A 27,756-nucleotide genomic window follows, 5' to 3' on the forward strand; every position below is an offset into this window, starting at 1 on the left:
TCTGTTGGGCGTATGAACGCTGTCGAGCATGTCATCTGCATCTCGGTCCACAGGAACCAGATATAGTATCTCGCCATACCACCTCCTTATAAAATTATTGTTATCCCCCTTTAAAGGCGTATAGACACCTACTTTTATTGTTACAGACAACTTAACTAGTTCCTGTGCTCGGCCACACGTGTGCAGACAATGCTATGTTGTCCATTCCATTCTTATGTAGCCAAGTGACAAGACTTTTGTCCGTTTCTTTAATTTATTATGCCAAAAGGCAGCAGTGATCTAAAAAGAACAAAGTACAAATCAGTAAACAACAATTATGAATTATGTACAAAGGTATATCGAATGATGGTTGGTTGGTGATGTAATAAAGTAACCTAATACATGTAGTTTATTTAAGTAATGTGTTCACACAACCTTTGGTCAAACCACTCAACACTAGAGTCATATGTAAGTATATATAGCGAGAACAACACTAAATATAACACATGATACTATTATGTACTCCTGGTAAAGTGTAAACACTAATACACTCAAACTAGTCAACTTAACATGACACAGATACTGACTCTTCTGATATACAATCGTCCTAAGACCTAACTTGACTGCTTCAAATCAATAATATACATAGTCGCTACCAACAAGCAGACCTCTACATGTATACAGCCAAGAAAAGTAATAGACTTATCCATCAACATAATCACCATCAAACTGATATATCATATGGGGGTCACAAGTCAATGTTTACAAGACAAGCTAATCCCTTATTAAGAACAAAGATTACATAAAAATGTAATGATGTAATGACGATCATAAGTATTTACATTTTGTGAAGTCTTATTCATGCAGTTAATGCATTCAATTACCTCTTATGGTGTTCAAATGAAAACTAATCGGTAAACAAACAAACAGGTAACTGATATCGCCCACTAAAATCAGAACCTCGACCTAATTCCGAACTGAGGAAACAATCGTTCCGGAATACTACATACAAAATTCCACGAGGTTGTTTTCATTACATTGCAACTCAAAATAAAGTTGTGACATTGACATTCATATCGTTATGCATAACTATAGCTGAAAGGTAAATTATATAATTGCCTACTTCATTGTCCTATCAATTCTGTCAACCTAAATATTCTACCAGAACGCACATACTGCGTATGGCGGGAAATTAGTTCACCGAATACACAACTCGGGACGAAATCATGGAATTCAATTAAATGCACAATTATCATAATTTACATTATTGCAGACTAAGTAACAAGTAGCAAATGTACATAATATACACACCTGTATAACAGCAAGGGTTCTTAATAGTATAACATGGTATAAAGAAAAAGGCAAAGTAGCGGTGTGGTCTATGCTGCAGCGTAAAGTAAGAATGACGTCAGTCCTCGTCTGCACTATAATTACATCCGAAAAAACCCAAAACAATCACGTTCTGACAAAATTGGAAATTAATATAAAAATAATCAATTTGCACTTGTCTACACTTAGACAACGTAAGTTCCTCTCATTCGATGCCAGAGAAGTTCATATTACCAAATAAACACAAAAAATTAATCCAAGTGCCAGATTTTTCAACAATTCTTTTTTCAGTATTTGTGCTTTCAATTTCTCGAAGTGACAACATGACCGACTAACACCTATAATGACTATACCTACGCTGTTTACAATTAGATAGATTTGATAAGATATTAACCGTTTAAACATACACACGTACAGTGTAGTTCAAACTGTAAACTTCATTAATAAGTTAATGTTTATGATATTTAATTGAAAATCCATTCAAAAATTGGACTATCACATTTTTCATCGTTGCGCACTCTTTTCTTTTACGTCATGACGTCCCACTTTGCTTTCCATGGCTGTTCCGTTAATCGCTATTTACCCTAAAGATTAGACGGATATCTAAGATATGAATGAAAAATGCACACATTAAAAAAAAGGTTTCAAAAATGTAAATATTTAAGCAATGAATTAATATTTTTTAAAGATGTAGTTTCATAACTGCAATGGTGTGAGCAAACAAATGTTCATAACGCGCGTTATTCTATTTGTGTGTTATGTTTCTCGGAATTGTATACCTCAGTGTTGTACTCTTCATTTGTGTAATCGTTTGATGTCTTATCTAACATTGATCTTTACAAAAGTGTACCTTTGTTTCCTAAGTTATACGCGGTCATCCCTACACTATTTCCATTTATAGACCTAGTATTGTCGTGTAACCAACTGTACATAATTTAGAATAAAGTGTAACGCCTCACCTTGGATAGGACAGCAATCGCCTGGCCTATATGCAGATGCAACAGAAGATGACAAAGGAAAGGTAGTATTTTATGGTTACACGGCTGACTTCGAACTGAGGGGGGAAATGCGTTGGAGCTTCAGGTCACTTGATAAAACACTGCACTAGGTTCAAAGGTCATTCAACATGATAATTCATATACATAAACACGTTTCACAACATTCCTCCCCGTTTCAAATGAAAAAGTATGACATATTGAGGAATGTAAGTCTTCCGGGCACCTCATCCCACCTATCGTATATTTAGGGGCCCGTGTTTACCCAACTCTCTATTTTGTATTGCTTATAGGAGTTATGATATTGATCACTGTTCGTTATCTTTACCTTTCATATACATCAATGTACCAATGAAATATCCATGTTACAAAAAGGAATTACTATCAAAACTGAAATCACCCTTTTAGACATACAAAAAGGATTTATCAACAAACGTAAATAACAGTTTAAACAACTTAAATCACTCGATAGGTGACCTTCTACAACAATGATTTGGTTGGTAACTTAACTGGAAACAGTTGCACGAAGGTTAGTTAACTTTAACTGACAGTTAACTTTCCATTAACTCTTACACTTATACAGTGCAAGCTTCGGTCAGCTCAGTATATTCCGTTACGCTACAACTCCAATATCATTATTCGTAGGGGAAAGTAGTCCCGGAGAATTGACACTGTACGGATTTTGTATATTGCGTTAACTAGTAGTATGTGAACCAATACTGGAATTCGATCCGGACATGACGTCACGCTACTATACCCCTACTAAACAGAGTTAACTTTTGTGCAACTAGACCCAGACCTGTAATTCTGCAGGAAGATGCTAAACACTCTACAGCTAAGCAGCATTACTGACATGAAATATTCTACAACATGAACACGACTGTCACTACAATCCAGGCCACCAGTTCAGCAGAAACTATTACAGTTCATTTAAAGTTTGACCTTGTTAAAGTGATGACAACTCCTGTGTTTCTTTTAGCAAGTTATATGCAATGTCTCCTATAGATACAGAGGTATTAATGTTTTCACTACCTGGTTTCATATTATAAAAATTAGCATAGCAATCACATATAATTACTAATGATATGCACGTATGATGTGCATAAAACTTTTCGTTTATAATCCACTATACACAAGTTTCAAAATCATACAATTTGATAAATACCTTTACATATATCTGTGTTTGATAATTATATTTTTTATCTTATACTATATTCTCAAAACGGATTCTAGAGCCTGTCAACTCACAATATATAGTATTCCCTGTTCTGATAATACATTGCAAGAAATCTCTTTCAAAAGCTTTTTCCGCCTCGGTGGTCTAGAGGTCAGAGCGTTCGCCCCGCATGCGGAAGGCTGGGGTTCGAATCTCGGCCGCGACAGACTTTAAAAGTTGTTAAAACAGGTAGTGACAGTTCCATCGCCAAACGCTTGGCATCAGGTGTGAATGTCACGGGTCCTCGGAGATGACCTGAAAAATGGATGTAGGTGGGACACTCTAAAGACTTCATTGTTCAATGGTCGTCAGCGCCGAGCAAAGGTCTAAATGTGAGGCCATTTACCGTTCTTGGTGACGTCTCCATATTAATGAAAAATTCTCGAGAGAGACATTAAAACAAGATCGATACAATGAATCAATACAATCAAAAGCGTCAACATTTTAAATCCTATTATTTCCAATGCTTTGCAACCTTGTGCATGATTTTCTACATGTCCACCTCATTCATATGGTGTGTGCGTGAACAAGGTTCCAATTGTTCAAACAATCACAGCAATCCACCATCACCACTCACACTTAAAGCTGACCTGTGTAGCTTAATCACATTACATATACATCATGCATATATTAAATAAGCAAAATGACTGTTATATATAATGAATTACACAATAAATGTGCAATGAACAGTATTTACATATCAACTTAATGTAAAATCTGTCAACGTACATCTTAATATATCAAAGTATGGTTGCAATTCCATCTTAAAATCTTATCTTTAGGTTGAACAGCATTCTTGCATTTAACAAGAATTTATACAACTATCACATTGGATTTCAAATAAAAAGTTAGGATATTTGAATCACACCAAATACCAATAGTAAATCTCCGAATAAAACACCGTACAGTTACACTTAGATATAGGCCTATCCGAAAACGTGAGTTATCTCTCTTTGTACTCTAACATTTAGTGTGCTTATGACAACTTCCGGGTAGTAACACGATCATACTGCGCGAAATTCGAGTTACATATCGAATATGGATGCTGAAATTGAAAAATGGTCTATCAAACAGTTAAAATCTTTTCTTCGGGAACGTAAGGAAATGGTCAGTGGAAACAAACAAGAACTCCTTGAACGAGTCAAGGGTGTGATTTTTCTGAACAAAAAAACTGTCTCAGAAACAAGTGTGTCAGATGCTATAAGTGATGGTATTCGGCGTTTTGAAAAGTTAATGACTCCCCTCAGTGAAATTTTACCTGATCCAGAATCTTTAAAATCGAACTGGAAGTCGGACGTTCACTTATTTCCTAATATCTCCAACAACGACTTGTACAATTATTTAGTATTAAGTCAAAACAGAACAACCGATTCCCAAAAAATGATGGCAACTCGTCAGCTCAAAGCTCGGGTTTTTTACGAGGATCGGCACGTGTATGATCTCCAATATCATGCTGTAAATGAGGAATGCTCTCATTGTTTTATCAGGGCTAAAGTTGTTCCATCATTACCAACGGACTCTGTCAAAAACAAACCCGATTACAATGTTTGGGTAACTCTGTCCAAAGTAACTGGACGTGTCCACTCCGCAAATTGTACATGTGCAGCCGGGTATGTATATCGTCTGATTTATATTTAAAGTGTCAGAACTCTTATCGCTGAACGTTTACTATTTTAATATTTAACAAGCAACCTCTGACATTTTATAAGTCTAGCTGTGCTAGAAAAAGGGTCTAAATTATCCAGAATAAAGCTCCTGAGAAAAGAGGGTGTTGCACAGAAGCGGCAAGTGTTGTGACGTACATGCGGAACTGACCTTCATCTAGATTTAAACTCTTATATACGTATACCTGTAGGATTCCCCATTGTTAATTCATAAAACATAAGTTCTCGTTAGCAGCCTTGACTAATAAAATACAGGTATTTGGCGTGTTTGTTGTGAGTCTCATTCACATATTGGACACGAAGTCCAACTAAACAAACTAAACAATGTCCAGGTTAAAAGTTTATTACAAACTCGGCACATCGTAATAAGCAGAAATTTGACATGAAACATTTTTGAATACTCTAGAAGTGTGTTTCAAATAAGAAAAAAAATCTAGATTGAAAAAACCTTATGTCCGTGAGGGATTCGAATTAACGCGGTCGTTTGAAAAAAAGAAAATATTTTTACATTTGATAGACGACGACCTAACCACGCAAAAGATTCTAATTTCCTATAGAAAATTAACGTAAAGATGAAATTGAAAATTATATAAATGAAAAAGTGAAATTGTTTCGATTTTTTGAGATTTGTAATAAGAGAGAGAGGAAAAAAATGAAATAAACATGACAGTTTTTAAGTGGAAAACTCGAAGTATATGTTCATGCTAAATTGATTTTGTTTCACGGAGGCAGTAACCCCCCCCCCCCCCTGAAATTCGTGGATACGTAGATTACATACCCTGTATTTAAACGCTAAAAATCATATAAATTGCTTGATTTAAAATAAAATTATTTTGAATAACAATTATTATCAATACCCATCTTTTAAACTTGTGGCTATAACATTTCAATAATGGGAAATTTCTACATGAAAAACGAAAATGGTAAGCAAGCAAAAAGCCGGTGACCCCCCCCCCCCCCTTAAATTTTTCTGGAGTAGTACTGAGTGGTAAAATAAAAGGTTTAACTGAGGAATTGAACCCATAAAATTAAAACGACACCCCCTCCCCCATTTGAAGTATGCGTTAAAGAGGTTTGTCTTTTTATTGGGGGGGGGCTTTAGGTTTGCACTCCGTCTGTCTGCCAGTCAGTCCAGTAAATCAGTTTCCGCACTTTTTCGCTGTTCTTGCAGATATTCATTTGATATTTGGTACATTGCTTTTCCATAACAAGTTACATATTAATTTTGATATTTTTCCAACTTTCCTATCCTGGTTTCATAATTTCCCCCTTTACCATTATCTACATAATGAACTTCGAATATTGTTGCGGTCCAATAATTTTTGCAACCGGTAGGGGACTATGTATCGCTGTGCAATACTCTCAGAATATTTGTTATAACTGCATATCAACCTGCCATTATGATAATTTTAGGGAAGGTGAGGCATGCAACCATATATCTGCTACGTTATATGCACTCGTAGATATTACGGAGAAGAAAGTTGATGGACTTAATTCAGCAACGTCAGCAGAGTGTAAATGGGTTCAACCACGTAAAAGGAAACTGAGTCCCAAAAAAGCAGAAGATTTGTCTTTTAACAAATATGACTTCAAAAAGAACAAAGACTTTGGGCACCACAAATCTGCAAAAAAAGACACAAGTAGATCAGGTTCTAAACTACTTGACATTGATAAGATACAATTTGCTGAAAAATTGCGTCGATGCAATCCAAATGCAGCATTTCTGCAAACAATCCCTATTCAGGAAGACATGCATAGCTCGTCATTACCCAACCTACAAAATGTTCCTTTTCAATATCGTGATTCTGTGAAACTAGATTCCCATCTCTGTCAGGAAAAATTGAGGAGTATTTTCAACAAATGTCAATTTCAGAAAATGATGTAAAAACTATCCAACAGTTAACAAAAGGGCAAAGAAAAAGCAAGCACTGGATTGAAGCACGAATTGGTAGGGTAACAAGTTCCAACTTTGGACAAATTTGCAAAATGAGGGAAACAACTGGTTCAGAAAATGTAGTGAAATCCATCATGAATTACAATTCTTTCAAATCAGATGCCACCCACTGGGGAAATACTCACGAGGCTGCAGCAAGACGCATGTATTTATATCGCGCCAAAAAACACCATCCTTCACTGCATGTAGAAGAATGTGGTCTCCTTACTAATCCAAGTTACCCGTATCTTGGTACCAGCCCAGATGGACTTCTCCATTGTCCACATTGCAAAGAATCTTGTGGAACTCTTGAAATAAAATGCCCCTACAAATATAGAACTCTATCACCATCAGAAGCTGCATCACAGAAAGATTTCTTCTGTGAATTGTTGGATGGTAAAGTAACTCTAAAAAGAAATCACAATTATTACTACCAAATTCAGGGCCAGTTAGCTATATCTGGTAGAAAATGGTGTGATTTTGTTGTTTGGACTTTAATTGACCACTCAGTTGAAAGAATTTATTATCATGATCTATTCTGGAATGAAGTAGTTATCAAATTGGAGAAATTCTACAAATATGCAGTAATTCCAGAGCTGTTCTCATCTCGAGTTCGAAGATCAAAATGTCTGTTTAATAAAGACTGACTGAATGCAAATTAAAAAGAAGCACAAACATATTTTCAATTTCATTATTTTACATAATTATTTGATCCCCACTTGTTGTTGCAAATGAAATAAATACAACAAAACAATGTTTGTTTGATAAAAGCAGATTTATCACATTTGAACAATTTAAATTATATACATGTATTGGATTCATCCTTTCTGTGATACATGATGATATAGTAGAACACAATCCAATTCATTGGAAATATTTGTATACTAGTAGTTTCCTAACATCCACACACATATATATTTCTCAAAATGACATTCATTCATGTAGTCAAAGAAAACTTATAATGTACTGCTGGTTGAAAATGATACACAATATTACCTAAAAATTGTTTGAAAAGTCGTACATGAATCTCAGAATAATGTATTTCAATCATCTGAGAACCAGAGGAGGTTGCAGATTTGAGAGAGCAACACAAATTTTGAAAGTTTTACTAGCAACTTTAGACAAGGTAATAGGCATTGTTCCTTGTAAAATTCGAAAGTTTTTCACACGCTCATTGGCTCTTTCTACGTGAATTCTCAAATTTGCAATTCGACGTGTTTCCTCCACTTCTCGTCTACTAAATCTTCCATTGCGTTTGAATGGTGGTATGATAATTTCAACACCTTTAGGGGTTGTTAAATCAGAAATTAAAAAGCCTTTGTCAACCATAATTTGATCTCCAGCCTCTAGATAATCTAAAATTCCACATTTCTTAAATAATTGTTTATCACTAATGCTGCCACCCCACAAATCTGAGACAAATGTAATAACTCCTCGGGGATTAATTGCTAGAAGTGCTTTCCATGTCGAGTGTGATTTGTAGTGTGAAAACATGAGGGACTTGTTTGAAAGAGATTGTGGAGTTTCTGTAAAAAATTCTGTACAGTCAATAATGGCACGACAGTTTGGGTATTTCATTTGAAAATCGACTGGCATTGTTCTATCATTTGTTTCTTTGTCAGGCCAAGATATGAGAAAAGAAAGATTCACGGATAAAAAGTCAATCCAAGTGTTAATGATTGTTGCACATGTTGATCTGGAGATGTGAAATCTGTCACTCAAATCTTCTATGAGAAGTCCAAGTCGAAGTCTCATAAGCACGAGGAGGAACTCGTCTATTATTCGCAGACATCTTGGTCTCCCCCCACAGTTCTTAACGGTATCTGTTTGAGTTCTGTGATATGGGACAACAATCTCATTGAACAGTAAATTAAATGTACCTTTGTTTGGAATTCCTGTGTAAAACATAATCTTCTCATCTGATTCCTGTATATCCTCAAACACTATATCGGGTTTTGAAGCTTGACATAAAAAATCACACTTGTTTGAATCTGTCTGGCAGAAATTATTTTTCAATTCTGTACTCATTTTGTTGGTCTGTACGCTTTGATCTTGAGACACTGCGAAAACAGTTTGTGTACATTTGTTAACATGTACAAAATCACTGGTAACAGTGGTGAATTCACTACCGAAATAGTCATGCATATCTAGAGACGTATATTCAGAGGCTCCAGTTGTATGCAAGCTGGTGTCAGCCGTCTGCACGGATTCCATCTCAGTACTAGTATCCATGGATTCTTCCTTGTTCTGATCAGAAGCATCTGATGTTGACTCTGAAGCATCCATTCTCTACAAAAGATTTAAGAACACTAAGTTCTAAGTTCATTACATGTATTTCATTCATTTGTGAAAACTAAACCTTACATACAGTCAATATGAATATTTATACAAGAAGTCCATGGGCCACATCGCTCACCTGAGTCACCTTGGCCCTTATCTGAAGACTTTCCATATATATATATATATTTGCATGAATTGATGATAGCATTAATTCTTCAGCTGAATTGATGCGCTCATTAATTTAATCGATGAGAGCAATAATTGAATTGAAGTGCACATTAATTCAATTGATGAGAGCAATAATTGATTTAATGCACGCATTAATTCAATTAAGGTAACTCCATACTCGCATTATCATCTGATAAAAGTTTTAAATGTGTATTTATTTCAATTCATTTGAGTGAAAACTAATAAATTATCAAATAAGATATATATGTCATCACACTTTTTAAAATGCCAGACATGCATATACAAAATCATATATCAATGTCAGAAAATTGCAATATTTCTTTCAACAGCATCATTAAAATTTCACAAAAACTGGTTAAAATGATATAATAGTATTCATAATAGTTTCATGAAACTGGTACTTTACAAATCTATTCAAAAATCTATAAAAAATAAGCAAAATCTATCACATAATGAACTTGATAAAGGATTCAATAAAAACAGAGTTATTGCCCTTGGATTCATTATTTTGAAACATATTATTGGTTATTTATATATAACTTAGACTTTTGAATTTTTTATGTTTAGCAAGATGTTTTACTATTACCATTGAAAAAGACTCCAACAAAATCTATGGTAATATCAAGCATAAATCTAAAAAATAATTGATTTTGAAAAATCTATGATGTCACAGGAGGGTGGAACTACTTTAAAGAGTGCAATAATTGAATTGATGATATCTTCAAATAATTGAAGACATCTTCAATTATTTGAGTTTATGTTAATTTGGCGCTCCATACAATTGCTTTGGACGAATTATATTCAAAATCACTTTGTGAGAAACTACATTACAAACTTTGTAGATTTTTATTAGGTGTGAATAACAAAAGTACAAAATTTGCTGTTCTTTCTGAATTAGGCAGACACCCTATGAGTTTCAACATTGTTCAGCATATTTTGAATTACTGGTTAGAGAACCTAGATGACACATTTCCTCTATTAAAAGCTGCAGACTCTGCCTCAATATTCAACTTCAACAAAAATAAATCATAATGGTTTGGTTCCATTGATAATTTCAAACAACTATACTTCCTCAGTTAAAATCCTATCTGAAATCAACTGCACCATCCTTTAAATATCACTGTAAACACATTCTTAATTCATATTTTCATGAAAAGTGGTATCAAAGAAGGGAACAATTGATAAAATACCTCTGGGAAGTTGGACTCTTACTGCACAATGAAACAAAATTTTGGGCTAGATCAACCTTATACTTATTAATCTTAAGAAAATTTGAGAAAAGACAGTTCTTGACAAAATTTCGAATTGCTTCACACAATCTGATGATTGAGAGAGTTAGACATTATGATGATTGAGAGGGGTAGACATTATGGAATATCAAGAGAGGAGAGACTGCGTCCCAATTTTAAATTAAAAGAGGTAGAAGATGAAATGCATTTATGTTGTCCGGATGACATAATCTATCAAGAATTAATCTCTTGTCCACAATATCACTGAAATGTCATCTTTTTAACAATATGTCTATGACCAATTTCTATGGTTGATGAACTGTGAGGATATATTCATAATTGATGTGTTATGCAAATTATTTGAATTCATAAGTCAGATGTATAGTTAAAGAATTTCATATAGTCACTTATTTTTGGATATTGACTTTTTTAAAGTAAAACCACCATCATAGTATGTTATGTTGTTGGACTGCATGTTGTTGTTACTCATTATGCATTAATGGGCAGATAAATTAACATATATAACTAATAATATACTATCTTTTAGCACTGTCTTTTGCTGTTCATTGCAGTTTAGTGTGATTTACACCTACAGTTCAACATACAAACTTTATAGTTTATCTCTATACATTATGTATCTGTTAATTCTACATGAGGCAGAAGTGGATTTCTGTTTGATATATCCTTTAGTACCAACTCTTGCTGTCTCTTGTTAGTATATCAGGTATATTTTTTGTGATTATGTTCAGATGTACATCGCTACAATATTAACAATATGCACCATTAGTTAAACAATTTCATAGTCATGTATGGATATATATATTGACTCATTTACTGCGAGTTTATTGCTTTATTATGTTAATAAGCTGTTCTAATGTGCATGCTGAGATATACTCTGCATTGGGCAGAAGTGGACTAATTAACACAATTAAGAATATTATACTACCCTTGCTGTCCATTGCAGTTTAATATATTTCACACATGTGATTTACTATTTAATCTATATATTATGTATCTGCTTATTCTACATGAGGCTGAAGTGAATTTCTGTTTTATATCCTTTAGCACCGACTTTTGTTGATGTATCAGGCATATTATATATTGCATTAGGGATAACACACATGTATCAACTGGGTACTATAATTAATGCTTACATATAAAACTTGAAATACCACTAATGAGTGTATTACTCCAAGAATTACTCTTCACTGTGTATTGTCTTTCCTTGTATAAACAGTTATATATGTTACATGTTTATGCCCATTTGGGCCCTGATTTGGTAATAAATACTATTCTATCATATTCTATAACAGCCAGGTAAAATATATTATAATAATATATTAAATATAATATAATTATAGTACATTATATAATATCATATCATGGATAGGTGTAATATATCTACATGTGTCAGGGTAAATTATTATCTATAGGCCTAGCCTGTAGGCCTCTAGTTTAAATTTCCTCGCATTCTGACATTACTAGTTTCAACAATATAAGCCATCATAGGCTAGCTTATCTCTTTTTCCAATATTGGAAAGTAAACATCTGAGCAAATGTATACTTACTGATAATTTAAATATCCGTGTTGGGAACAAAGTTGGTATTGGATGTTCCTTAGTTGGTCCACATTTGCCCACAAAATGTTCCGAACACAACCTCGTCTGATCGTAATTCTTAAAGTTGAAGTCTGATCGAATCATATGGCAGCGTTTTATCCACACTTTCCTTACTTTATCGTTTGAAGGAAACCTGTGCATTGTAATTTTTTTACCGTCAACATATTTGTTCGCGTGGTTGCTGCAAATACAGCAATATCTCTGTGGCATTTTGCACTGTCGTCCGTAGTGTTGTTAATGACGCTTTCTGAATATACTACCCGGAAGTCTGAAACGAAATTACGCAAGCGCACTACGTTCCGGATCAAGGAAAGATAACTCACGTTTTCGGAAAGGCCTATACATACAGCAAGTTTAACCTACATCAATGCCTCAAAGTATCACTCGCAATACATTTCTATGTTGTAGCAAATAATTAATGATGCGATTTACGAGGCACAATTCACGAGATTTGTGATGCTATAATACAGAACGTAATCCCTGTTCTCACATTTACATGCCTTACTTTTTTTTTCTACATTACATTTTTTAAAAACAAAATGGTGAACAAACACGTACATTAATTTGAGCAATTACAGATCTTAATAATAGTACATAACTCTTATTATTAGTTGGGGTTTTTTTTTCAATTAAGTATGAAACACCAACCCCCATACTATACAAGAAGGCAGTGCTAGTGCTGTAATTGGTGCATGTCTAGTAGCTGAGTCTTTTTATTCATGTTCAGAGAGCTACTGTAAATGGCACATGTATTGGATTAGAAAGATATCTAAGCACCAGTATACCTGTAGTGGATTAGAGAGATGACGTACTAGTATACCTGTAGTGGATTAGAGAGATGACGTACTAGTATACCTGTAGTGGATTAGAGAGATGACATACTAGTATACCTGTAGTGGATTAGAGAGATGACATACTAGTATACCTGTAGTGGATTAGAGAGATTACGCACTAGTATACATGTAGTGGATTAGAGAGATTACGCACTAGTATACCTGTAGTGAATTAGGGAGATGACGTACTAGTATATCTGTAGTGGATTATGACATACTAGTATACCTGTAGTGGATTAGAGATGACATACTAGTATACCTGTAGTGGATTAGAAAGATGACGTACTAGTATACCTGCAGTGGATTATAGAGATGACGTACTAGTATACCTGTAGTGGATTAGAGAGATGACTTACTAGTATACCTGTAGTGGATTAGAGAGATTACGCACTAGTATACCTGTAGTGGATTAGGGAGATGACGTACTAGTATATCTGTAGTGGATTAGAGAAATTACGCACTAGTATACCTGTAGTGGATTAGGGAGATGACGTACTAGTATATCTGTAGTGGATTAGAGAGATGACGTACTAGTATACCTGTAGTGGTTTAGAGAGATGACGTACTAGTATACCTGTAGTGGATTAGAGAGATGACATACTAGTATACCTGTAGTGGATTAGAGAGATGACTTACTAGTATTCATGTACTGGATTAGAGAGATGACGTACTAGTATACGTGTAGTGGATTATGACATACTAGTATACCTGTAGTGGATTAGAGATATGACATACTAGTATACCTGTACTGGATTAGAGAGATGACATACTTGTGTAACACATTTCCTTATAAACTAAAAGGCTATCAAAGTTCGTTCCTTGTCAATTCAAGGGTTCGAGGTGTAATTAGAATAACAATTTTCCTTGATAAAATAAAATTGGGAATGCTATTAGAAATTGGGCCTGCAAATATACACAAATATGGCCTAACCCTACGAGGTTAATAATTACTTTGTAATCAAGGGAATTCAATCATCATACAAAGATCAGTGGTTAACCAAATGATTTATTATATCAAAATAATTAGATAATGAGTATGACCACCCTAAGCCAACGACTGGCTGACCTCGGACTAACGGTTGTACTGCAGTCTTATTCAGGACACACAGTACAAGTGACAGCCCGTCAACCGCTGCACACACTGTAGAGCCTTTTCATGCAGACACTGTGAGCAACAGCCTGGTCGTCAGTCAAGTCCAGTACACAGGACAGACGAATTATGTGGCTAGCCTTTATCTGGTCGACCTCGACAGTGACAGGCCTCTTATTACTAAGGTCAGCCTATTAAATGAACAGCCTCAATGCCTCCACCGTTACAACGTACGAAATCAAACACTGGCTTACTCAGTAAATAACTTTATTGTTTGCAACCTACTGTTAATCTTGCCCACCACGTCTTCTCACTCTGGTTCACGCTTCCACTGTCGTCAGGGGAGGTGCGGTTATTATTGGACGACAACTGTTTCACGCTGTATTTATAGTGATAGGTCATGTGACTAAAATACGGATGCTTACATTGAAAACTACAATGTAGAACCTGGATGGTTGATGAATAAATTTCCGGAACATTACACTAGTATACCTGTAGTGAATTGGGTTACATAGATCGTTGATACCGGTTTGGATAACGTAATTCTTAGATCACCTTACTAGTAATGCAGGGGTCCCGGATTTGATTCCCAATACATCCTTGAAAATTCTACTTTTCTGTTACATTTGGTGCTGTTAACCTTCCCTGGACTTGCAGGAGAAGGCAAAAGAATACGGGTTGTGTGCCTTTTAGGCCGAATACATTTTGCGGAGGGAGGAATGTAGTGATTTGAGTCATATGGATTATGGATAGTGGCCTGGATAACTCAGCGGTTAGTGTACCTGGCTATCAATGCAGGGGTCCCGGGTTCAATTCCAGGTCCAGCCATAAATTATCAGTGTTCTGTTATGTACTAAATAACTGATTATTTTAATTATGAATGAACCATATACAACGTCAAAAGCATCATTTTTTGTCTTTACGAAAACAAAATCATTATTTTTCTCTTGTTCATTCAAAAGATATCGGCGGAAAGTTTGTACAACGATTGTTTTCAGAAATCTTTATCCTTTAACACGTTTCAAACACATGAAACAAGTTTGGGTTGACGCAAGGCGCCATTGATTTTGGGGTGTTATGTTGCACAGTAAATTGACACTTCAGAGTATAACTTTGTGACATCACTCAGTACAAGAGCAGTCGATATTGGTAAACAGAATCTCTTATCATTATTTTTTGTTTACTATTCTAACATGGACATTACTGAATTTCATATCGAAGAATGTCTCAGTTTTTTACTATTGCCTCGCCGTATTCTAATAAAAGTGAAAAGAACAATCATTGTTACATTATAATTTATTTTCAAAATGGTCTTATCGGTTAGAAAAAAGAAGAGAATCTTTGCACAAACTTGAGGTGTTGTCTATCATCACGTTTTTAAATACATGTAATTGTTATTAATATGACTATAGTATAGCGTAGAATGTGAATCTGTGATAAAACACAAACAAACAAACAATTAAAATCAAACAAACACAACAATTAAAAAACCAAACAAACAATAACAAAATTGCATATCCGCTTACTGTGAATGAGTATATTCTCTCTCTCTCTCTCTCTCTCTCTCTCTCTCTCTCTCTCTCTCTCTCTCTGAACAAATCCATAATATGTCTTTTAAAAAACCAATATGCCATTATTCATTTCAATAGGATTATCTGGATATTGTCAAACTTAGAATCAATATTATTACAAATTAAAAAAAATCTATCAAAATTATATATCACAGCTTTATAGATGTTATTTAGCCCCGCTAATATAATGAGGCCATGAGATGTAATACGCACTCAATCAAGCACCACGTCGAAAACCAGAAATCAGGAATAAGGCCTAGGCCCACAAGCCTTATTGGTAACCTGAGTATTAGTTAAAAGTATGACTAGCTCCAAAGGTTATGGAATAATTTTCTCTGATAGTTTTCTTGTTCTGCATATCTAAGCTAACTTCTAATATTCAGCAGCAGTATAAATCAAGATGTGCTCTTAAATTATAGATGTCCCTGAAAGTGCCTATATACTGGTGAACGACTTTACATAACATATTCTATGTACAACATTAACACGATATGACTATTTTACATCCACCCTAGAATCAGAACCCTGGGATTGCGAATTCACCATTTTGGAACACCCCTTTCTGCTTTTCCTGAATATGCAGTTAGTTTCTATGCAGTACAGCAAAATTAATGAAGTATTTCAAACTCATTATAATTACAATTATAATTTTGGTCCCACCCTGGTACCATAACCCCTAACCTTGGGCTCATGAAATTTATAATTTTGGTAATAGACTACCTGTTCCTTCCAAATATCCATTTAGATTCCATTTCATACCAATAAAATTTAAGAAGATGTTTTCAAATGTTTTACACATAAACTCTATATACCAAGTTTGGCCTCACCTGGAGTTGGAACCTCTACCCCAGAGATCATGAAATTTACAATTTTGATAGAGGCCTCCCTGTTCTATATCAATATGCATTTAGTTTTCCTACACACTTGCGGTTGTAAAGAAGACCATTTTTGAAAATGAGTCAATTTTAGCAGTTTTCGCCCTGCCCATAAGGCACAAGGGTAAAGGAGTTGTAAAATTTACAATTTATGTCCCTCTTGTCCCAAAGATTCTTTATACTAAATTTGATATAGTTCGGTCTTTGCATTCTGCAGGCAGTTCCGATAAACAATTTTGATAAGAATCGGAATGGTAGCTATCAAGAAGAATTTAATAATGTTCGAAGGACGACGACGGACGCAGACCAACAGCAATAGGTCACCTGAATGACTCTGGTGACCTAAAATTCTGTTTCATTAATACGGTTTCCTTCTTTCCATCTACCTTTCTCAAATATCTTACTTTTGTGTCATCATGACGTCACATGTGACGTACGACAGTGACGTACTTACATTTAGCTCCCTTTTAAACAGATAACCAGCAGCATAGTTTTATAAAAACTGCATATTATGTTTCATAGAGCGTGTCACTTGCAGTAAAGTCATAGAAGAACGACGAGATCATTCTCACGCGTTCCTTTGCAGGGCTTAACTACTTTGAAATTGCTTGACAATATACTTATTCTTAGACTCGGGGGTTTAGAGCTTTCACGGTACATGTATGAAAATTCATGTAAAACTTTATCACAAATCAGTTTTTACATAACAAGTATATTCCATTATCAAAACATATTGTACATCTTTATATTTTGTAAAATAAACGTCATCAGCAGTAACTAGGAGACAGGTGGCGGACCAATCCGTGAGCTGGCTGAGGTGATGATATTGCTTTCACTTCCAATGCTGTGTAAAGTTGTTCGTTGCGCGGGAGTCTTGGCTGAGTAAGGGGGTGGGGCTTGCGAGTAAGGGGGCGGGGAAAACTTACGGGCCTGGGGTGGGGAATACTTTGGGGCCTGGGGCACTTGTGCACTGTAGGGCGGAGGAAACTGTTGATTAAAAGTCAGATCGTACGGAGATAATCCGGAACTGTGATTGGAGGAACCTGGAAAAAATTAAAAGAACATTTAAAAGTAGGATATATGAATTAGAATGCTTAAGTTTTACAAATATGCAAAACCCGAAATATCGTAGCGATGAGCAATTGGCAATCAAAGAATCAGTATGCAGCGCCTTGTTAAAGCGTTTTAGGCCAAAAATGATTTTCTTTTGCGTCTGGTGACTGTAGATGAAACTTGGGTTCATTATTATGAGCAAGAGAATAAAGCTCATGGAGAATGATCATGGTTTGTCTCACATACGAAACACAATCAGGGGTCATAAATGATTTCTCTGTCGTGTGCAATGTCTTAAAACAGAAGGAAACGGGCAAAAATACCAAATTAAGCTTAATCAATTTTTATGATATACTAGTACATGTACATCTGAAGCCTTTTCAGTGAAGGACTACTAATATAGTAGGTATAATTCTAATGCAATTATGTACCTATACAAGCATTAGAAATTCAAAATGGTTCAAAAGTTTTAAATCGCTGCCCACGAAAAACATAGCTGTGATGACAATTTTGCTTGTGTGTGGGCTGTTTCTAAGAGGTTAAAAAGGGTAAAACGCCATTTCTTCAAGATACAGCTTCAAGTTCAACATAATTATATAAATTCTGGTTTGAAATAATTAAGAGCAGGCATTGTTTTCATGTATTGACATGGTTTACATCACACCAGGAAAGGTGTCTGATCATGTGTGATTTGTGTAGTACGACCCAAAGTACGCCGACAAGAAATGCCTTATTTTTGCTGAAAATTTAAAAAAAAAAAACGGTTAAAAATGAACATTCCGTCATTTTCGAAGTATCATTATTGATTTTTTGGGGGTTTTTTTTTAACTTTAAAGCAAGGTATCATTCCTAAATGTTATTTAACAACTAAATAGTTTTATACAAATATAAGTTAGGGAGCTGAAAATAGTCACCAACGCATTCTCAGAAAAAAATGTAAATATGTCTAAATTTCTTGATCCTTAAAGTTATAATACCTCTCCATCTGAAAACTTTATTTTGTCAGAGAAATGTGCTATTACGATAGTTTTGTATGTAACTTTAACCTTAGTCACTGATAAAATCAAAATTAAGTTTAATATTTTTATCAAAATAAAGATTTCGGTTCTATGTAATATAAAGCATTATCTAGAAATAATTTTTATACGGGAAGACTATAATGTAATTTTACTTTAATCAGAGCCTCGGGATAGGTTTTCTAACACAAATGTTAATAACAGAGGTTTATGAACATTTTTTTCTATCATTGAAATAGTAAATCACAATTTTGCGACAAAAAAATCGACACAATAAATAAGAACTAGTACAACTTTAAGATGGTGTCCACTCGATTTACCACGCATGATTTAGTACTTGTAGTGACACGCATGATTTAATACCTGTAGTGACACGGATGATTTAGTACTTGTAATGACACACATGATTTAGTACCTGTAGTGAAGGCCATAGTCCTCGACTGGTGAAGTACCGTGACATTAGCTCCTCGGCAATTGTGACTTGGCACCGCCATGGGATCACGTGACTCCTTCCTCCAATGTTTCTTGAGCCAGCAGTAAATTATCCCGGCTATCACCGCAATAAGAAGCGCCACTCCCACAATGATGCCGACGATCAGTCCCGCGAACGAGCAGCAGTGCTGGTCCTTATAATCTCCACAGCAACCATGTTCACATGGAAACCTGTCGTTACGATTAACGCAGTATGTTTCCTCTCCTGATATCTCTGTAAACCATCGTCATCATTATATTAATCATCATTATTACTAACATCGTTATCATCATCATCATCATCATTATCATCATCATCATCATCATCATCATCATTATTACTAACATCGTTATCATCATCATCATCATCATCATCATCATCATCATCACCATTATCATAATCCTCAATATCATCATCATCATCATCATCATTATTATCATCATCATCATCATCAATATCATTATCATCATCATCATTATCAGTATCACTATCATTATCATTAGTCTTATCATTATTATCAGTATTATCATCATCAATATCATTATCATCATCATCATCATTATCATCATCATCAATATCACTATCGTAATCATCATCATTATCATCATAATCATCAATATCATCATCATTATCATTATCATTATTCTTATAATTAATCACCCCTTCTATCACAATCATCACTCTTTGTTTTTCATCAACATCATAATCATTATTACCATCATCATCATTATCATGAAGAAAGATTGAGCAATATCAAACCTAGAGTTTGCTTGTATTAACAGTATCTAGTTGGGTGTGTCAAGAATTTCCGCTGTAAAGCAGGCCACGGTGACCTGAATTTACAGTATTTAGACTGTGATGTAAGAATTTCATCTGTAAATCAGTCCACGGCGACCTGTAGACTAATTAAAGTATTTAGACGGTGATGTGAGAATTTCCGCTGTAAATCAGGCCACGGCGACCTGAATTTACAGTATTTAGACTGTGAGATATAGAAGAATTTCTGTTGTAAGTAGGCCAAGGTGACCTGTACAATAAAAAGACTGCGGTGAACTTAGCTTTGGGCGTAGTTCCACTTTATGTAATATGTTTTACAATACTATAGCTTATGTAATATGTTTTACAATACTATAGCTTATATAATATGTTTTACAATACTATAGCTTATGTGATATGTTTTACAATACTAAAGCTTATGTAATATGTTTCACAATACTAAAGCTTATGTAATATGTTTTACAATACTATAGCTTAATGTAATATGTTTTACAATACTATAGCTTATGTAATATGTTTTACAATACTATAATAGCTTATGTAATATGTTTTACAACACTATAGCTTATGTAATATGTTTTACAATACTTTAGCTTATGTAATATGTTTTACAATACTAAAGCTTATGTAATATGTTTCACAATACTAAAGCTTATGTAATATGTTTCACAATACTATAGCTTATGTAATATGTTTTACAATACTATAGCTTATGTAATATGTTTTACAATACTATAGCTTAATGTAATATGTTTTACAATACTATAGCTTATGTAATATGTTTTACAATACTATAGCTTATGTAATATGTTTTACAATACTATAGCTTATGTAATATGTTTTACAATACTATAGCTTATGTAATATGTTTTACAATACTATAGCTTATGTAATATGTTTTACAATACTATAGCTTATGTAATATGTTTTACAATACTATAATAGCTTATGTAATATGTTTTACAACACTATAGCTTATGTAATATGTTTTACAATACTTTAGCTTATGTAATATGTTTTACAATACTATAGCTAGAGACGGGGAACAAACTTGAACTTAACTCAAGAGGTCACTCGAACTCTGGGTAAGTCAAGGTTCAGGGTTAACGGAGGGATCATGTTCCACTTAGTAACCCATACATGATTATTGGAAAGTATTAAAATAAGAAGTAGAATATCTATAAAATTATAAAAATCGTTTTAAATACACCTCATGGATAATGTACTTTAAATATCTGGACAGGTCGACATCTCTGAAGTTACTAACACCAGAAGTGTCTATCGATTTCTACTAAATTTCCTCAGCCCTGTCTGTTCCGGCTTAATCAACAATTATCAGTGCGATGTAACTTTTCAAAAACAATTCGTATACATGTAATATAAAAGAAAATCAACTACATTGTACATATGTACGAATAACACTGGATTTCATGACATTTTATAACTTCCGGTTGAAGAAACTTCTTTTTCGGAGATGGATAAACTACTCCAATTAACGCGAACCTACACATCTGGGACACGGATAAATATTTAATACCCTAGTGATGTGACACTGATCTTAAAGGCCGGAAAATCGATAGCACACAATCATTTGTACGCTGTAGATCTATACCGTCAATTGATTTGTCCATTAAAATGATTAGGCTGCCAAAGCCGATATAGGATGTTAACACCCCATCATGATTTTCAATATTGGGAAACAATCAGGTCATCGTGTCTGGCATAATATTAATCCATTAAGAGATTTAAATACTATACACACGCATGCCAATGTTTGTGTGTGATTAAAAGCATGTTTTGTTTTGCTGGAATATAATGTGTTTTCCTGGATGACATTATGTTGTATAATCACTCATTACATCAAAGGCGGATTCGAAAAGGATTACAGGTCTGGAGCGGATCTAGATGGGATTGAAACATTTTTAAATATTTACACCTCTCACTAACAATAAACTTCTGGACAATGTATCGTAGAATCGATTTTTAAAACACTGGGGTTGGGTTTGGGGTTTGGGGTTGGGGGTGTTCGACCCATCAGGTCAAACTTGCAGTTTTGCCATTCAATCCCATTATCTAAATAGTCGGGGGATAGATATCTTATTTTGCATGTCAGAATAATTAAGTTTGCCCTAAAAAGGTTTTAAAAGAATTAAAAGTCCAATATATAGAGTAAACAATTAAAAGTAAATTGCATTAGTGCAGTCGCTATTGATTAATTGTCGTCACACGAGACAGTTATGAAATATTGATGGCTGCAGAGCAAGCTTACAATACCATACAATGGTTGGTTCAAAGCTGACATTCTGTGACGTCATGGGGATACAATGTTCTCATTGAAATCCGAGTTTGGTACATTCTAAAATTTTGAACTCAATTTCCGTTGAAAATGTTATGCTTTCAAAGAATTTCTACTGACGTTGATACCGTTTGAAGAAATCCTTCTTGAACCCGTATCACATTTTGTTCGATCGGCGACAAACGTCTCAAAATTACCCTACCAATCAATAGCAGTAATTAGCCAGGAACCAAGAACGTTGATTTATTGATGAAAAAGCTACATATGAAATTAATGATATCTTATTTCTAAATGCGTACATATCACAGATGAGATAGACGTTTGTAAATGCGAGACTTTACGTGAAGGCTAGCACAAATTAACTTTATATTTATCTCAAAAGCTTACAGAAAGTAGAAACTGGCTATTTTTAGAACGATGTATGAGGGTGATCGGCTGGGAAATCATATATTGTTGAGAAATTATTTATTCTATATTTAATTTTACATAGGGTAGATCCCCAGATCCCCACCCCTAGAATGTAATGAATTAGCAAAATCAAAGGCTATCCCTGTCTGCCCCCCACCCCCTCTTCCTGCTAAAAATTCTGGATTGTTTTAATTACTATACAAACGAATATTTTTGAGAATGTTAATTGGATTGAACTTTAATGTTTCATACTTTGTGATCATGATACGCATTTCTCTTTCTTTTCTTTTTTTTTTTTTTTTTTCTTTTTTTTCAAAACTCCGAAAACAAAATATAGAGGGAAACTGACTGACATTTTTGATCGTTATTTCTCTGTTTTTCAAAGTATCCAACAAACTAGAGAGAGAGCTGTGTTTCCTGATTTAGTATATTACTTGTTTAATTAACAAGAGAAAATATCAATTAGAAATCTCAGCTATTTCAGGCAATATAGATTGACGCATTATTTCGGACAACTATCATTACTGCCATTAGGACGGGAAATTTGAGTAAACCATTTAATCATTTGAAAACTAGACCAGAAAAAAAAAAAAAAAACATACGTTATTATGCATCTACTGATTTTCACTATATAAATTTATGTGAATCGGCATATTTTGTTGATTCCCTGTAAATCATCGTAACAATTACCGATTCCTCAGCTGCTAAAAGATGAGTCAATTCAAGAACGATTAACTGATGCACAACTATTTGGAACACCTATCTACTAGACTTCATTCTATCTTATTGTCGTTCTATGTTCTCGTTCTTCGTCTTTCAACTGCCCACATGGACATGTCATTACTGGTGATGTCGATATAGTTTAAAATGATTACCTTAATTCACTTATTTCAAAAGGTCCTAAATTCAGAGAACCTCGGTCTTTCAACTGACGAAGAAGTTCATCTCTATAGTGAATTCTGTTGAAAATTATGCCAGATGGTGGGCTAAATATGAAAAATGAGAACGTGATGCCTTGCCACTATTGATAAAAATTATAATAGGGTATTAGACACATCAAAACAAAAGTACGTACCATCTATCCTTCTATGTTTAGTAAACCGGAAGTGATAAAAGAATTAGATAGGTTACATGAGGAATATGTGTTGTTTCCAGCAGATAAAGCCTGTAACAACATTGTCTTTGTTTGTAAGACTCATTATTACGACTGTATTTTAAACGAACTTGGCATCGATTCCACTTTCGTAATCGTACTTATACTCCAACTGTCCTTTCAAACAATGAAATTCTTGAAAATCATGCTTCAGTTTTTAAACACCTATAATAATCCACCCAATGGGACGAATGAATGAGTTACCATACCCATACTCGATTCCTAAACTTCACAAAAACCTTACAAACATAGACCCTTTGTTGGATCCAGTAAGTGTTCTACCAAGCCTCTAGCTTTGCTCCCCACGAATTTTTTCAACACCTATGAAGGAGAAACCCCAAATTATTATGCCATAACAAATACCAGAAATTGTGTAAACAAAAAAAAAACCACTCGAAAAACTTTTAGTAAATTTGGAATTGCAAAACTTTTTCCAAAATCAACAGCATCAAATCGCATGACTTTTCAACGCTTTACTCGACCATTCCTCACGATGAATTAAAGGCTATGCTTTTTGACATCATATGCCGCTGCTTTTTCAAAAACTTAGAAAAATGAAATATTCATATTTCTGGTCAGTTACTAAAAATATTTTATTAAACACCACTCTGATTCTACGCAAAAGAACTCTGAGGTTGATTTTTAAAAAATGCTGAAGTTCCTGATTTATTTAACAATATCTACGTAGTGTTTGGAGATCAAGTCTTCCAACAGTCTGTTGGAATTCCATGGGCACAAATTGTGCTCCTTTGTTAGCCGATTTGTGTTTATATTCTTATGAGACAGAATTTATTTAAAATCTTCTACGTGAGAAGAAAAATATCTAACTATGGACTTCAATTCGAAATTTAGATTTATCGACAAATTTAGACAAGCTATTAACAAATGAGTTGCTGTTACAGTTTCAAATGTCTCGTTTAAAGTCAGAATTTCGCAAATTTTGTGGTCGTTATAATGATGTTATTTGCAATTACAACCTGCTACATGTATTAGTGTCTAGTGTGTTTCATACCAATTATTAGGCCGTTTACCTGACCAAGATATAGAGCTCACGGTGGATATGATCGATCAACAGGGGATGCTTACTCCTCTTAAGTACCTGATTCCACCTCTGATGTGCCCATGGATCCGTGTTTGCCTTAACCTTAATTTTGTAGTCACACTCACCAAGGATGGCCGTTCTACCACCAAAATCAAGACTATGCACGCTTTCGCACTGGCAGTAAAGACATCATCTTTCAAACAAAATTTACACTGTACAAAACCCTAGTCTTGTCTATCCTTCTCTACGGCTGCGAGAGCTGGACCATGACAACTGAGACAACCAGGAGAGTCCTAATGTTTGAGACCAAGTGCTATGTATAGACGCCTGCTAGGGATCTCCTAGAAAGATCATAAGACCAACGACTTTCCTCGAGCTCAACTAACATTATGGGCAGGTCTGCAAAACCCCTTGTGCAAAGGAGGAAGCTGTCGTGGTTTGGACTCATCACTCGCCACAACAGCCTATCCAAGACAGTTTTACAAGGGATCCTAGAAGGTGGCAGCAGACGCGGAGGACAGGCGAAGAGTTGGAAGGGTGGACCCGAGTGAACAGTCCACCCAGATCAGAATGGCGGAAGACAGATCTGGTTGACGCTCTTTGGCCTACAGGCTGTCCATCATGTCTCCCCTACGACCATCGGTCGGGGGAATGAGATGCGACCATCGGTCGGGGAAATGAGATGCTACCATCGGTCAGGGAAATGAGATGCGACCATCTGTCGTGGAAATGAGATGCAACCATCGGTCAGGGAAATGAGATGCTACCATCGGTCAGGGAAATGAGATGTGACCATCGGTCGTGGAAATGAGATGCGACCATCGGTCGGGGGAACGAAATGCGATGAGATAATGGAATTAATGAGATTGATCATTAGGTTTCTGTATAAAGAATAACTACCCTCGAATTAAAGTTTGCGTTAAAATTGTCCTATCTATACAGTAGATAATGATAGGACTGTGATACTGTGAATACATCTGAGATCAGTTGGTGTTTTTATTTCATCAAAATTGAACAAGAAATTTGTTCAGGAGAAACGTTTGAAAACATACTGACATTTGACCAAGCACAAAATTAAGGTTTGGTATGTTGAATAGCCTCTATTTCGTCAGAAAGATGCAAAATTCTCTCCTCTTTCAAATGATGGCATTTGTTTCGTTTTTTAATGGATTTAGGGGGTAGTTTTTTTTTTTAAACACGAGTATTTTCTGCGAACTGAATTAAAAAAGTACGTTATAAATCTGATACTTTTGTTCACAGTCTGTATACGTAAAATGGTACAAACTTGATTTCTGTTAAGATTGCTTTTTATTGAGGTTTGAGAAGATTTCGTTGGAAAGTCAAAGTCTACAAAAAATAGAAATCATTATGTAGACATATTCTACGATAGATGATCGATAGGTTCCGACGGAGAAATACACCCTGGTGGTTTATTGGAGTGAATATCAATCAAGGTATCGACTTGGTAATCATAAACATTCTGGAAATGACCAAAAAAGTGGATACATTTTACAAAAATTGTAGTCACAGGTTCCATTATACGCCAAGGAAACGTCTCCGTTTTAAATTATTGTTGAAAATTTTATATGATTATTTGAAATAAAATATTCTTACCTGTTAAAATGGTCAAAGACAAAATCAGTAGCGGTTCTATTATCATTCTTATATCCGTGTTATGGACAAAACATTTGTCTTAGATATATAACCATAAACTATCAAGTACTGTCAAAGAGAAAATAATGTCCAACCGCCATTACTGAATTTAGTGAATAAGTGATATGCATTTCAACAAAGACCTAAGTTTTTAAAAAAAAAAATCAATCGTTTGTTTTGTGTGCTGGGAGAGGAGGGTTTAATTGTATTGAGCCCGATTTCCATTATAGGACACGTATCCATAGGTACGACGGATAGATGTCATCGATTTCTGACGCGGGTATAATTCCCTCGGGATCGATATTCCAATTCTCTTCATTGCTTATTTCGATATTACGTTCGGCAATCATACTTCTTCTCTTATTAAGATAAAAATATTGAAACTGAAATAAGAAGGTTTCAACTCTGACAATGTTGCAAAAAATTTTGTTGTTCAGAATTCCTGATAATTCGTTCTGTCGCCGGTCTCTTTTGACGTTTTTTATATAAAAGGTTTTATTAAATAACATCTACTTTTGATATTATGAAAATTATCGTTCTTTTGATATCTTTGAATAGGTAGTACTAAAAATAAGGCAGGTAGATTTGTAGCTCTCTGGTATATCACCCCCGAGTGCTGGGCCGGGTTTCACAAAAGACAAAACTATCTTAAGATCTGTCATATGATAGATCTTAATATAGAGTTTCTCAAGATCTGGCTTATGACAATCATGAGGTTTCACAAAACTATTTTAACTTCAAGAAATCTATAAGATATAGATCTTAGGACGTTGTTATACTCCTAACATTGCAAAATACCGTGTGTGTGGGGTTTTTTTTTGGGGGGGGGGGTTGTTTTTTGGTTGTTTTTTTTGTTGTTGTTGTTGTTGTTTTCTTTTGTTATCTTTTAACTGCATGCGTGAATTTATATGCAATATGAAAGAAAAAGTATGTACAAATATAGACAGGAAGCTGAAATATTACTATTTTCGTAATTTGTAAGGTTTAATACGTTGTTCTTCTTTTCTAAATTATGTGATTTTACACGATACCGTGTATTTCATAAGTTACGCTCGGTTTGTGTATACCATTTAATTACAGAAAT

At 34.6% G+C, this 27,756-nt stretch overlaps 2 protein-coding genes across 3 annotated transcripts; both read right to left on the reverse strand.

Annotated features, from left to right (window-relative positions):
- Positions 1 to 6,279: 6,279 nt before the first annotated feature.
- LOC130048037 (uncharacterized) lies at positions 6,280 to 12,759 on the reverse strand. Of its 2 annotated transcripts, none has more exons than XR_008796867.1 (2): positions 12,383 to 12,759; positions 6,280 to 6,805 (listed from the first exon to the last, which is right to left on the reverse strand). XR_008796867.1 is itself a non-coding variant. In XM_056144026.1 (2 exons), exons 1-2 carry the CDS (start codon positions 12,641 to 12,643, stop codon positions 8,164 to 8,166), a joined length of 1,503 nt encoding a protein of 500 aa, XP_056000001.1. In that variant the 5' UTR covers positions 12,644 to 12,759; the 3' UTR covers positions 7,029 to 8,163. The 2 variants fall into 2 exon arrangements, 1 of the variants encoding a protein (XP_056000001.1); XM_056144026.1 differs by lacking the exon at positions 6,280 to 6,805 and adding an exon at positions 7,029 to 9,405.
- Positions 12,760 to 15,634: 2,875 nt separating this feature from the next.
- Positions 15,635 to 26,794, reverse strand: LOC130048038 (cysteine and tyrosine-rich protein 1-like). The gene is made up of 3 exons (XM_056144027.1): positions 26,634 to 26,794; positions 19,287 to 19,577; positions 15,635 to 17,845 (listed from the first exon to the last, which is right to left on the reverse strand). Exons 1-3 carry the CDS (start codon positions 26,677 to 26,679, stop codon positions 17,580 to 17,582), a joined length of 603 nt encoding a protein of 200 aa, XP_056000002.1. The 5' UTR covers positions 26,680 to 26,794; the 3' UTR covers positions 15,635 to 17,579.
- Between the last annotated feature and the right edge of the window lie 962 nt (positions 26,795 to 27,756).

The sequence above is a fragment of the Ostrea edulis genome, chromosome 7, assembly GCF_947568905.1.
Source record: "Ostrea edulis chromosome 7, xbOstEdul1.1, whole genome shotgun sequence".
NCBI classification, from domain to species: domain Eukaryota; kingdom Metazoa; phylum Mollusca; class Bivalvia; order Ostreida; family Ostreidae; genus Ostrea; species Ostrea edulis.

What these genes read in the sequence shown, in the direction of transcription:
- LOC130048038 (XM_056144027.1), bottom strand. Translation starts at nt 26,679, where the DNA reads ATGATAATAGAACCGCTACTGATTTTGTCTTTGACCATTTTAACAG. An exon ending in GTCTTTGACCATTTTAACAG is followed by an intron (nt 19,578 to 26,633) that starts GTAAGAATATTT and finishes GATGGTTTACAG; the next exon opens with AGATATCAGGAGAGGAAACA. An exon ending in GACTATGGCCTTCACTACAG is followed by an intron (nt 17,846 to 19,286) that starts GTACTAAATCAT and finishes AATTTTTTCCAG; the next exon opens with GTTCCTCCAATCACAGTTCC.
- LOC130048037 (XM_056144026.1), bottom strand. Translation starts at nt 12,643, where the DNA reads ATGCCACAGAGATATTGCTGTATTTGCAGCAACCACGCGAACAAATAT. An exon ending in CACGGATATTTAAATTATCA is followed by an intron (nt 9,406 to 12,382) that starts GTAAGTATACAT and finishes AATCTTTTGTAG; the next exon opens with AGAATGGATGCTTCAGAGTC.